The following is a 12,821-nucleotide window of genomic DNA, read 5'->3' on the forward strand; positions in this document are numbered from 1 at the left end:
GTAGGGAGGCATAAAGTTAGATTTTCCATGAATTTAATTTGAGTTTGAAGCTCAAATTTGATTTAGCTGTTTTGAAAGTGGTGAGTGGAAGTACAGCAGAGAAATGTGTTGGATTTTATAAACATATAAGGATATTATAAACACATAAGTATTTATAAGCCTATAATGTCCTATCATGTACTGTAAGTGCTGTTATACAATTTTATATATCCCTGTTTGTAGCACATTCATAATGAAAAGGTTATAAGAATGAAATAATAGGTGGCCCAAATAAAATAAACAGACGATCCTATTTTCTACTCACAGTCATTACATTTAGGTACTTTCATCTTGTACCTGGGTCTCTGACCTCAGGTTCTCTGGCTGACGTGAGCTTATAAGCTCAGTGAAGTCTTTGCAGTAGCCTCAGTGTGCCTGAGTTCTTGTATCGAGTCCTGTTTTCCAATGCAGTGCACAGCAGTCTGCACAAGGCACCGCTACATGTCACAAAGACGTGAGGGTGTCTCCAGACGGCCCCATGCAGCCTTCATGCAGGCGCACACATTCGTCTCACGTGCAGAAGGGTTGGGTGAAGTGGAATGTCAACAGGAAGTGTGGTGGTAAATGGATATCTTCTCAGCCAATCATATTACTCATCCCATACATTTAAACAGCTGTGCTAAGTGCAATGGCTAAACATATAAATGGCTCACTTGTGGCAATGCCAAGAGAGCGTTCCGGCAGAGGAGACCAAGGTGCTTGTGGGTGAGATGCAGGTCTGACATGGAAAAATATGTGAGCAACATTATTAAATGACAGTGATGTGTGCCGCTACTCTACTAAACCACAGCAAATTAGGTAGAGACGGACCATTCACCACAAATTAGGTAGAGACAGACCATTCACCACAAATTAGTAATCAAAATTAAGACTGTACGATGCGATAAAAACAGCAGAAATATCAAGACCGACTCATGTTATTTTATGCTGCTCTAATGCTATAAATGTTCATGAAAACGATTAGCAATGACATTATTCCATGACCCAGCTTAATTGCCTCGTATTTGCAGAACATGTTTTTTGTTTTTATCAAACATTGGTGGAATCACCAAATTATAAAAAGATCAAATTATCTGCATTAGGTTTAGACATGACACTTAAATTAGACATGGTGCTTGGAGTTCTAATTGCAATGACTTTAGGAAAAACTCGGTGTCTCAATTTTTCCCCCTTTTTTAAAAATCAAATCCAAACCCCCGCTATGAGGCCGTAGAAATACCAGTACTAGTATTTGCTGTAAGAAAAACGAGGCCCGTCTAGGGTGTTGATCTGTTCTCTCATTTTCATTGACTCTCTTCTCCTGATCAAGTCCTTGCCCACAATAACTGCACCATTTCCAGTAGACTTGGTAATGAGTCCTGTTTAAAGAGCATTCAGCTGATCCTGTGGTTTACCTTGGAGCTTGGTGTGATGAAAACCATTCACTTAGATCTCAAGTGCTGTTGTAAGAAATACAATCCACTCTGTAGCCTTCACTGAACATATGCTCGATTTACAGAGATGTCCATAACGTGGCAGGATGTTTTTGTTATTCCTATAACATCAATGAGGATGTTGATGATCCCCAAACCTTTTTTACAACCTCACACACACACCCAACACCTGAATCTTCTGCTGCTCGCTCAGTGGAACAGCGTCAGGCTCTTCCACACTTCTTCAAGGATAAAGTCTGAATGATTTAGCGTTAATCCTCCCATCTCTCTACCACTTTCCTCCCAGAACACCTTCGCCAAGGTTTCTCAGCCCTTGTTGACAAGTATCGCTCCCACTGAACCCTCTTTCTGTTCCTGAACTAATCACAAAGTGTAACTCCTCCGCTCAATGTCCTCCTGCCTCCACCTTCCTCCTCGCCTTACATGTGTAAGACCCACCTCTAGACCCGCCTCCAGACCTACCTCTAGACCCACCTCTAGACCTACCTCCAGACCTGCAGCTAGACCCACCTCTAGACCTGCCTCTAGACCTACCTCTAGGCCTGCCTTCTGACCTACCTTTAGACCCACCTCTATATTCACCTCTATACCTGCCTCTAGACCTACCTCCCATCTGATCACGAGTCTAGATAACTGCAGGCCAAACTCCAGTCTCCTGTTTTTGATGAAGATGTTGACGAGGGTGGTTGTCGCACAGCTGCAAGCTTTTCTATCGAAACATAATCTCCATGTGTATTTTAAATCTGGTTTCCTTGCCAGTTCAAAGGTTAAAGGCTTTCTTCCTCCACCATGATATGGCCTTTAATGCCGTCTGCATACTTCAGCACCAACCCTCACGTGACTCGCAGAATGTTTCACTTACGGACAGCGTTTTATTACCATATGTCCTCCTCTGCCCCGGCTGCTGAGGGAGTGCTCAGGTGTCACTTCTGGGCTTCCTCCGTTTTATAATATACTTGCTAACTCTTTGCCAAGTCTGCGTTATTTGTTACTTCTCTTTCCATGTTCTCAGTTTTCATTGTTGGCTATTACTAGACTACCACTGGTCTGCAATCTTCTTCCAACACAACATGCTTCAGTGATTTAAAAGGCAGTCTGAATACTTGTCTAATACTGACAAACTGAAGTCTCACTATTAGGATTCAAATCTTAGATTTTGAGGATGTCAGCTGTTGATGGCATGCATGTTTGTTTCCAGTATTTGTGCATGCTTTGAATCGCTTAACAAAAGTCAGCATTGGTAATTCACAGGTAGTGTATTCTGGTTCTGATACACAATAACATGGTACATGTTCTAGTCCAGTTGCTCTCAGATATTAGTCTTTAAGCTTAAATCAGGTTCACGTACGAATGACATCACGTGTTTGTGATTGGCTCTGCTAGGGGACATCATCTTCAACGCCAGAGACCCTGGACTGCCTCCTGACTTCATTTTTGGAGAGGATGCAGAGTTTGTGCCTGAGCCTTCTGAACTGCCGGTAAGACCTTCTCAGTCCATCCAGAGCATATGGTGGCATGGACCAGCGCACAACTCATGTTGTAGTGCACAGCGTTTATTCTGGTCACATACAGTGTGTGGGCAGCTAAGGCTGCAATACCATCAATCTAATATATTGAATTGTCTCTGTGAGAAGGGCTGGTGGTTTTGGGTGGGCTTTTGCTCATTTTGCTGGGCCTACTTAAAACATCCACTGATGAAATCCTGAAACATTTTACAGTGACTGAGAGAAAATCCTAATAACTTAATTTAACTTTAAATCTTACAAAGTTTAAGCAAGCTGCCTCTTGTCCGGTGGTGTTATTGTGTATGATTCTACAGAAGCACTAAAACAATAATTAAAAAAAAAATTTAAATTTGATGTTAACTGCAAACACACGCTCGTTAATGCAGCCTTGAAGACTAGCTGGGCTCGCACTGTCACGGCCAGCGGTCTCAGACAGCAGCACAGTGGTTCTGCCGTGATTTAATGCCTTTGACGCAGCAAAGAAGCAGAGACACAAGTTGTTTTGACTTCCTTTTAAGTGTCTCGTTAAGTCCGATGGCTGGTGTTGATATGACCGTCTGACTCAGCAACTCTGACCCAGAGGCCCTCCTGGTTTTTGAGACCAAGTTGGTGAATTACATAAGAACTGCCATCATGCATTGAGAGCCCATTGTGTCCAGGCATGAGCACTGATGGGAAGGTTGATGTCGAGTTTCACGGCGGTACTGTGTTGAAATCTGGGGTGTTTTTAGCCCTGTTTTTTTTTCCTGTCGATTAAACATTTTACTGTCGTATTTACATTTTTTGCGAACATGGTTACAAAGCCACCGTCCTGCTCGTCTTCCCACAACCCTCCATGTTTTGCGATCGTTTGTGATGATCCGAGATTTGCAGACAAACCACAGAAGAGCCTCCCGCTCAGCTAGTCTCAGGTGCACCTGGGAAATTTCACAGCCGCGCACTATTCCAAGATCATGTCTTAAGCCAAAAAAAAAAAAAAAAAAGTTTTGCTCAGGGAAAATGTGACACACCGGAGGGAAATGAGGCATTATGCATACACAGCCCTTTTCTGTCAATGAGGAGTCCACATTAGGATGGAAAATAATGGTTGTCATTTGGAACGTCTGGACAGTTTAGTGAAGATTAGATTAAATCTCATTATGTTTATAAGCTTCTGGTGTTCAAAAATACATCCTGCACCAAGCTATTTATTGTGCAGAGAAACATTTGAAAAATTGCACCACTGACATTAGACAATTTTTTTATTTTTATTTTTTGCTGCTGCAAAGATTCATTTTTTTTTTTAGTTATTTTTGAAAACTGAAGGCAAACTGCAAACCCTTTGCAACCCTTTCTGTGTTTACGTTATTAAATTCGATATGACTGACAACGGCGGACACAACCAGCATCGTGTAGGGAATAATTCCACAAACGCGGGCTGGAAGTGCACCCCGCAGGGCCCCCGTGGCCGTCCGAGGAGCTAGGTGAGTTCACATGTCGCTACGTCGCTATTTTTGCGATGGCGGTTTAAAAATCCCCCCCGTTGTGTCAGTGCCTCGGAGACGACGACTGTTGCTCACCGTCTTCTGACTCCAGCAGGAAGAAGAGGGGGAAACACCTCCGTGCTGCCAGAGTTTGGCAGCTGCCATGTGTGTTTACTTTGCCCCTCCGCTGCAGTGTGTGCAGCTACGTGCATCTATTATAGACTAGGGGGGGGAGATTTTTCTCCCCCTCCGTCCTCCCCGTCGTGTTCGTCCTCCGGCCCGTGGGCAGTCCTGGTCACTGGACTCTGGGTGCTGCTCACAGCACTTCTCACCTTACTTACATCTCCGTTCCATTGCCAGATGATATTCGGAGCAGTTGCGCTATAGTAGCAGTGAACTGATCGAGGGTTTTCTTCAAAAGTAACCAGAAATGAATGTGTTCATCTGGATTAGTTAAAGTAGTTGTTTCTATCAGAGATATTTGTGGGATTGGGGGGTGTATCTGCAGCCAACAGTATCTCTTACTGTGTCCATTAGCCATATGCCAGCATTATTCTTTTACAGAGAAGAGAATTCGTGATCCTTCTGTGGGATTTGCTGGGGTGTTTTTTTTTTTTTATTTAGTGTTACTGCATATCACCACAATCATTAGAATTTGTTATATCAGCTTATCTCCAGCTGGGGAAGTGAGACGAGACAGCAGTGTCTTTGTTGTGAAGATGGCTGGGTGAACATCTGCCCCCAGATTCACCCAGCGTGTGCAGCGTGGCGCTGGGATCCTGCAGCTCCAGGATCATTTTCCACCTGAAGCAGCGATCACGGGGGCCCCTCTCACATCGCTCGGTGGAATTCCTGACGTCTCGGTAAAATGTTTGTCCTGCTCACAGTCTGCCCTGCGTATTATTAGCCGCTAACCTCCACGTTTCCCTGGCCCGGTCCGTGGAATAAACCCGGAGCCAGCACCACCGCATCCCTGGGTGAAAACAACGAGGTCCATTTTCATGATCAATCACTTTCTGAAGGGAGGCGGTTTGCCTTTTGTGCTTGTTTTATTGAGTAACATTCGAACAATGTCTCCAAAGTATTCCTAAAATTTATTTCCTTTGAAAATCCTTCTTTACTTGTATGTTCTTAGACAAATATTCGAATGCAAGAGATTATGCACTTTATGTCGACACCAGAATGTCTGCAGATCAACTGCAGACAGAAGGCTCTCTTACCACACCCGTTCATTCTGAACCTAATTTATTTCCAGATATGAAACATGTTCGTGGTTCTGTTTGACGGCCTCTCCGTTGAAAGCGCGAGGCATCACAGGACCGGTGCTTGTGGTCTGCAGCGCGTCGTGTGTGTTGTGGTCAGGGAAGGGAAAGGTCACCGCATCACCCTCCGTTTCCTGCACATGACCTCCAGTGTAGCGTCTGTGTGTTGACCACAGGCCTCAGCTCGCCCACCCCAGCCCTCTGCTGCCTGTTGGATTGACCATGCGCAGATAAGCACGTGGTGAACATGAAGAAGGCCACGTGGTGAACATGAAGAAGGCCACGTGGTGATCATGAAGAAGGTCACGTGGTCCACTACGTTCAGACCAGGCTCCTCCTCCTATGCCGTGAAACCGAATTGTTTGTTTCGAATTGCTCGACTGGAAACAAGCAGACTGTAGATGATGGTTGGTGTGTGTGTTTCATAAGTGCCGTGTTTACATCACCAGTCATGGTGTTTTAATGGCAGGACATCATCTTCCTTCTCCACACTTAGAAACATTTAAAGGCGTTGGTGAAGTAGCAGCTACTAGTAATATTATATTGATACATTTCTACAAACTACGTAATATTCCATACAATTGTAAAGCAGTATTACCTTTTGGAAGTACTTTTCACATGGAAATTCTAATATATTTTTAATAAGCCTTTTAAAAAGTCTTTTGGATTTGCAAAAGTCTTCTCTGGCTGTGGCTAGATTATTTACATGTTAACCATGTTTATTTTGTGGCTGGCTGATCTAGAAACAAGCTCACTGTGAACATTTAAGGTAGCACCCGAGGTTCAATGCTTGGTTACATAATTTCATGAATCTCAGCAAATGTTTCATTGTGCGGTTGTACGTATGCATGCGTGGCTCTGTTTCTACGCTTTTGGTTTTTTTTTTTTTCACGAATTAAGGCTTTCACAAGTATCTCATCATGTGCTCATGCTTAATTTCTCAGCAGACGAGCTTGTCTTTGCTACTGAGGTTTGGCCCTCTGTTCTCGGAGCGTTGCATGTCTAAAGGCAAACGGGGCGATACAGGAATGGAGACGCAGTGACCTTTGAAACCGAACTGCAGGGAATGCCTTCCAGCTCACGCACGCTCTCCAGTGAGTGATTTCAGTTTAATTGTTGAAGGGCAGTGAAACTGCTGCAGTGATGCAGTCCAAGAGCTCCATTTTAATTTTAATTGGAGCTTTTATAGCCACTAAACAAAGAGCAGTTTATTGTGGGAACTCACCATTGGTTGAAGTTCTGGTCGGAATATGTGTCTTTATAGCCATGGAAACATGAGAGGCGAGATCAAAGACAGCGTGTCTTACTGCTGGGTTTTTGACTAAACTCGGTTCGAGGTCTAGCCAGCCACTATATCTCCTCCTGCTCTAATATCTTGTTTAGGCTTAACTTAATGATCCGTGGCATGTGCCCCGTCTCCCACATGTGCCGCGGTGCTGAGCTGCCATGTGTCCATTTTCACTGTGGGCACCACACTGCATTTTCTTTAACAAAATCATTTGTTATTAATCTATTATTTTGTTAGCTATTAAGCTATCGAGTGCTGAGCAGCAGTAGGATTGTGTAGATAGAGTCAACGTACATGACACCATGACTTTGACGTGTTCCTCTCGTGCCTGTTTTGCAGGAAGTAGCGGTCTTAAGAACTGAACTTCAGCAGTACTGAAACTGAAACTTCCTACATCTGCACGCATCCCATAATAACAGCAACATTCTTTCATAGACTCCTCCGAGCCTTTTATTTTTGGGCATTTTTCTTTTCTTTTTTTTAAATATTTAAAACAATAATTGCTTCAGGCTTTCAATTAGTATTTATTTCATTCGGGCGCACAGTGAAAGGACATCACTCTTGCAGGTCGTGATCTTTCCCCACCTCCTGGTTTCCCATCAGCCCCCACTGCAGGGGCCTCTCATTAGTGTACGGGAACAGGGTTGGAGCTGCTGGGGCACACTCCTGGCAGCCCCACCGTCCTTGTTTGGGTTTTACGACCCCCCCCCCCCCCCCCGACCCCGCCAGGAGGGATGGAGGCCTGACCGCGGAGAGGCAGAGAGCACAGCAGCGCTTCCCCAAACACCCACCGGGGATCTGCAGGAAAGTTTTGGGGGAACAGCTAGAGGAAAAGAAACAGGCCGTGTAGTTGTTGACGAGCGCCAGGACGCTTCTTTTCACATTGTATAACGGACTAACGGGACCGTGTGGTTGTGGTTACTTCTGCTGAGGTTGTCAGTCGTACACATTTGTGATACCTGGACGTTATGCAGGAAATGGGCTGGTGAGGAGTGATGTTGCTTTACAAGTGAGATCGGAATTATAAAGTACAGCTGGTTTGGAGCATTTTCTAGTTACACACACACACACCTCTGTATCTCTTAATGATTACCCACTAAAACCTTAAATCATCTCTTTGGGAGTTCCCCTCTGTTTTGCTGTGTCGTGCCCTCAGTCTGTTTTCCAGGACGACCCATTCTGGCTCCGTCGGCTTGCGGCGCATTCAGCCGTGTTGAGGAACCGGCTTTGAAACCAGTTTGATAAGTGGCCCGGCGATCACGACGGACGGCCTCCCTCTGCTCTGTGGCTGAAGTCTCGGGAGTGCGCTGGGAAACCCCTGCGCTCGGCTGGTGTTTGAACACCGCCAGCCGGAGAAGTGGAGGTGACATCGGGCCCCGTTCTCCGTCTTGAAGTCTATAATAATCCCCAGCGTCTGTCACCGGCGGACTGTTTTGAAACGGAGTCGGCACGGCAAACGAGGAGGGGCCGGCCCGATGTCAGCGGAAGATTCCAGAGAGTCGTCTTGGCAGTCTAACGTGCGGTAACAAGGCAGCGGTGTGTAGCTGGAGATGGATGGAGCCCACCGTTGGTTCCGCGTCCCGGAGTGGGCAGACGTGAGCGGGGCCCCTCTGCCTGTGGAATCCTACAGCCTGTCACTTGTGCTAAGAAACAGCGACTGCTAGGAGCAACGGTGGGGATTAGACTTACATTATCCACTGAAATTCGTTGTAGCGTCCCATTCCAGCATCTTGGTAAAAGTGAGTGAAAGGGGGATTGTAATATACCCTGGCCAGCTCGGCCATTTCAATATGGTCTGCATTAATATGTGTAGGGGGAAAAAGACAAAGTAGAACCATCCCCAACCCCCCCCCCCCCCCCCCCCCCCCCCCCCAACCCCCCCCCCCTCCACTCACAGCCGCCCCCGTGGGAGAGGCGGGTCTAAGTCACTGTGCTTTGGCAGTGAGTTCTCCACTCTTCCTTTGCAAAGAGGGAGCACCTCGCGTCCCATAAAAGGCCAGAACAATGTGGGCCAGAGCGAGCGCCAAACCAGCGGGCTGGGCCGGGCCGGGCTCCCGCACCCCCACACCGTTTCCCCATCCTGCCAGCACAGCGGGCCCGTCACCCATTGGCACTAGCGTGGACTGCGGGGCGCGGGCGGGATCCTGGACCTTTGTTTGGTGAAGGGCCGATGGCCGCTCAGGGAGGGAGCGCTGGCCTTCAGCAGATGGACACCCCCCCCCCCCCCCCCCCCCCCCCCCCCCCCCGGAAAACTGGGACGCTCGTCTGACGCTCATGTGTTGTTAGCATGTTCTCCCTTTCAGCTAGTTATCTAGCCAAGTTCGAAGTGTAGTGTGTATGTGTGTGTGTGTGTGTGTGTGTGAGTGAGAGAGGTCTGTTTAGGCAGGTCTTTTAGGAATGTTTTTTTTTTTGAGGAATTATTCATTTGATTTGACATGTCATGAGAAGAGAATGCTGTGGACTTCTTTTAAGACTCTTAAGTTGAGTTTTGATTTGCCATTTGGCACTCTCCAGGAGAGAAACCAAACACATGCCCACACTGGAATTAAAATGTGTCAGATTAATTTAAACCCCTCCAGATTTTAATTTTAATGTGATTTTTAAAAGTCTCCTGTGATTTATTGGAACTGGTTTTCAATGTCGATCAAATCACTGAAATGATGAAACCAACATAAATCGTGTCTTACATCATTTTCTCTGAATTTTAGACAGCAGCTGTTTATATAGGTTCGTCAAAGTAAATTAGATTCCACACGAATTAAATTGTTATAAGATACCACAGGTCTGAAGTATGGCTTTTATGTCTTTTCAGCTTCTAGTGTCCAAATAGACTCATTTGGGGAAAAAGTAATATTGATGTTAAATTTTGCAGCCGAAACCACAAATTTATAAATGACTCTTTGCCAAATAACTGCTGGAGGAACAAGTGCATTTCTTTCCTTCAGTTCTGCGTAATTTAAACACAGCCAAATGTACACAGTGCTAACTACATTTCACCCCATCACTGTGGTTTTATTTAGGTCTTGCCCTTACACGAATTTAATTTCACCTGTATATTTCATCTGGAGGACCGAGGCCATTAAACTCTTATCGCACTTTCACACCCGCTGCCAGAATCCCAGCCCGACTGGTGTCTAGTCGTTATGTATTTATTTTACGGGCTTGTTGTCGATGTGTTTTGACGGCGTACCAGCTGTTTGCGGAGGACGAGCGTGGCGGCGTGCTGAAGGCCCGGCCGCCCCGTCTGGTTGTGTGAGTAGCGGCACAAAGCACCGCTTGTTCCCGCAGGAGCGGCGGCCTGGCCCGGGGCCGGCGTGCCCACGGCACATCTGTGCGCCGCCTCGGCCCTCCCCGGTTTCTCACGCCCGAACCCGTCCACCGCCGCTGCTCGAGAAAGGCCATCTGGGCGCAGGGAGGACGCGGCGAACCCGAGTATCCGTTCTCTTTGGGGAGAACCGCTGCAGTACCCGGTGTGACCACCGAAGAGACGGTGGCGCAGAACCGCTCAGGGCGCTCAGCACAGGAAGGCAGCACGGGCCGGATGCTGGGGGCAAGTTTAGCTCATACCACCAGCAGTGGCCGAGGCCGCAAGTGAAAGGGGCCATTGCTTCATGTTTTACTTCTAACCACAGCGGTGTTACCAGGGGAAGGACAACCTTTCCAGTTCTGTTTAAGTTTTCGCTTTTTGATTAATGTTCAGTGCTCTTCAAAACCTTTTCAGTTTACAGAGATTACCGAGATTAAACTAAAATGAATAAACTATATCCAGCTGTGAGCGCCACGTTAAGTCCACAGGACACATGAGAGTCTGTGAGTAATGACATTAACTAGTCCTGATGGGTCTTTTGTTGTCTTTTATTTTCAACAAGCAGGAGTCTTGTCAACACACTATAAATAGTACATTGTTGGGAATAATATGAGAAAGATGTGCGTGTGTCTGTGTGCCGTTCCGTCTGTGTGTCATTCTGTCTGTGTGTGTCATTATGCGAGCGTGTGTGTGTGTGTGTGTGTGTGTGTGTGTGTTCACATATTGCTATGGTGAAAGATGGCTTTGTCCCTCCAGAATAAGAATTAGTTTCCAGGCAGACAGGACTTTCAGAGTGACTCAGAAAGACTGTAAATATTGCATCACCATACCTGTGGAGGTCTTTATTTTATTGTTCTTAGTTATAGCCTCAACACAACTGTCACACTGTCACTGTTGTTGTGGGCTAAAGGTCAATGTTCTGACCATTGTAGGCTGTAGCAACCACCGAGCTGTTTGGTTACATTCCTGGCAGTATATTTTGGCACACTTTCCCCTCCTTGCTTTATCCTTTTCTCTCTCTCTCTCTCTCTCTCTCTCTCTCTCTCTCTCTCTCTCTCTCTCTCTCTCTCTCTCTCTCTCTCTCTCTCTCTCTCCCCTTTTCCCTTTTCCTTCTCTTTCACTGTCTGTCTCACTTCTTCAATGGCCATCTTTGTTTTCTTTTCTTTTCTTTTTTTTCCCCTTTTCCTTACCCACAGTTTTGCGGGAATCCCATTCTTGCTGGTAACTGTTAACAGGCGAGGCGGATGATGTCATCGCCGGCCCGAATGTCCTGCCCTCACCCCAGTTTCCTGTACTGGCACACGGGCCCCGCCCTCTGGAACACAATGGCCTCTTTCTCCTCCCCAATATCGATCCACAGAGATGGGTGGCCGGACGGCCAGCCAGACAGGCAGGGGTCAGCTGATACGGCTGTCCCATTACGCCACGATCAGGGCTATTTTCAGCCCTGCCGCCGACTGGCCCCTCCCCCCGAACCCCCTGTTCCTGGAGGCCCCCACACTTTGCGGTCTCATTAAAGCAACGTGATAATGGGTTTGACCTCTGACTTAGGCACACCGAGCACACGGGTTCATAGAGCGGTGACTGATTTCATGTGGGTAGCAGGCACAGCCAGTAGCGTCTGCACAGACTGCACCAAACACCAGACCACCTGGTCGATGGTTGGGACTGAGACATCGTCCCTCTTATTGGTGGGGTTGTGGACTAATCTGGTATATTGATACTGAATACTCCAGATTCTTGATGTGGCCAACGCTTCTTGGGTTCTCCACAGGAGACGTAGGAGAGAAAACGAGGGACCATTTTTGCAGGCACTTAATACAAGACTAACAAGCTATTTCTGGTAAAGGTCCCTTTAATAGAATGCAACTTCCAGGCGAAATGCGGCATGACTTGTAAAGTAGTACGGTAGTGGCGTTTTTGACCACAGCTATGCGCTGGTAAACACGAGAATCAGTGTTCGGTCATGCGTAATTTCTCTACAATGATCATCTGCCAAACGTTAATCCTGGTAATTGCAGAAAGCAAGTATGAACGATGAAGTCATGGCAGTTTGTAAAGTAAAACACTGTCCAGGAAACAACTCCTCTTGTGTGGAAACATGAACTTTCTCATGACCGTTCCACCCACGTGGAACCCTCACGATGTCAACAGGGTAACACTTTCTCTCTCAGGTCTTACCCAGTTGGGATGTAACAGGTACGAGTCATGATTTGTGAGGCCCTAAACTGTGTGAGTGGGGTGAAATCTGAGTGCTAGTGTGTAGTTGAGATGAGGTTCGTCGGAATCCCCACCGAGGAATACGGAATAGAAATTGCTCTATTTTATTATTAGACCTTGTCTTCCCTCTGAATTACCATTTGTCTAATAATGGAATAATTAAGGCTCTGTGTCAGCAAATCTCGATCTACATGCAAGTTTTTTTTATAGATTAATCCAATTAAAATAACTTTTTGTGTGTGTGTGTGTGTGTAGGGGAGGGGGGCTGCGTCTGATTCCACAGATGTGTCTACACATGTACTCA

At 46.4% G+C, this 12,821-nt stretch overlaps 1 protein-coding gene across 3 annotated transcripts in view; it reads left to right on the forward strand.

Annotated features, from left to right (window-relative positions):
- Positions 1-12,821, forward strand: part of babam2 (BRISC and BRCA1 A complex member 2) — a 61,980-nt gene that overhangs the window by 4,506 nt on the left and 44,653 nt on the right. For all 3 annotated transcript variants that reach the window (XM_076978273.1, XM_076978274.1, XM_076978272.1), the window contains exon 4: positions 2,856-2,950. In XM_076978273.1, coding sequence (XP_076834388.1) covers positions 2,856-2,950 — 95 coding nt within the window. The remainder of the gene's footprint in view (positions 1-2,855; positions 2,951-12,821) is intronic.

The sequence above is a fragment of the Brachyhypopomus gauderio genome, chromosome 17, assembly GCF_052324685.1.
Source record: "Brachyhypopomus gauderio isolate BG-103 chromosome 17, BGAUD_0.2, whole genome shotgun sequence".
In the NCBI taxonomy this organism is placed as follows: Eukaryota; Metazoa; Chordata; class Actinopteri; order Gymnotiformes; family Hypopomidae; genus Brachyhypopomus; species Brachyhypopomus gauderio.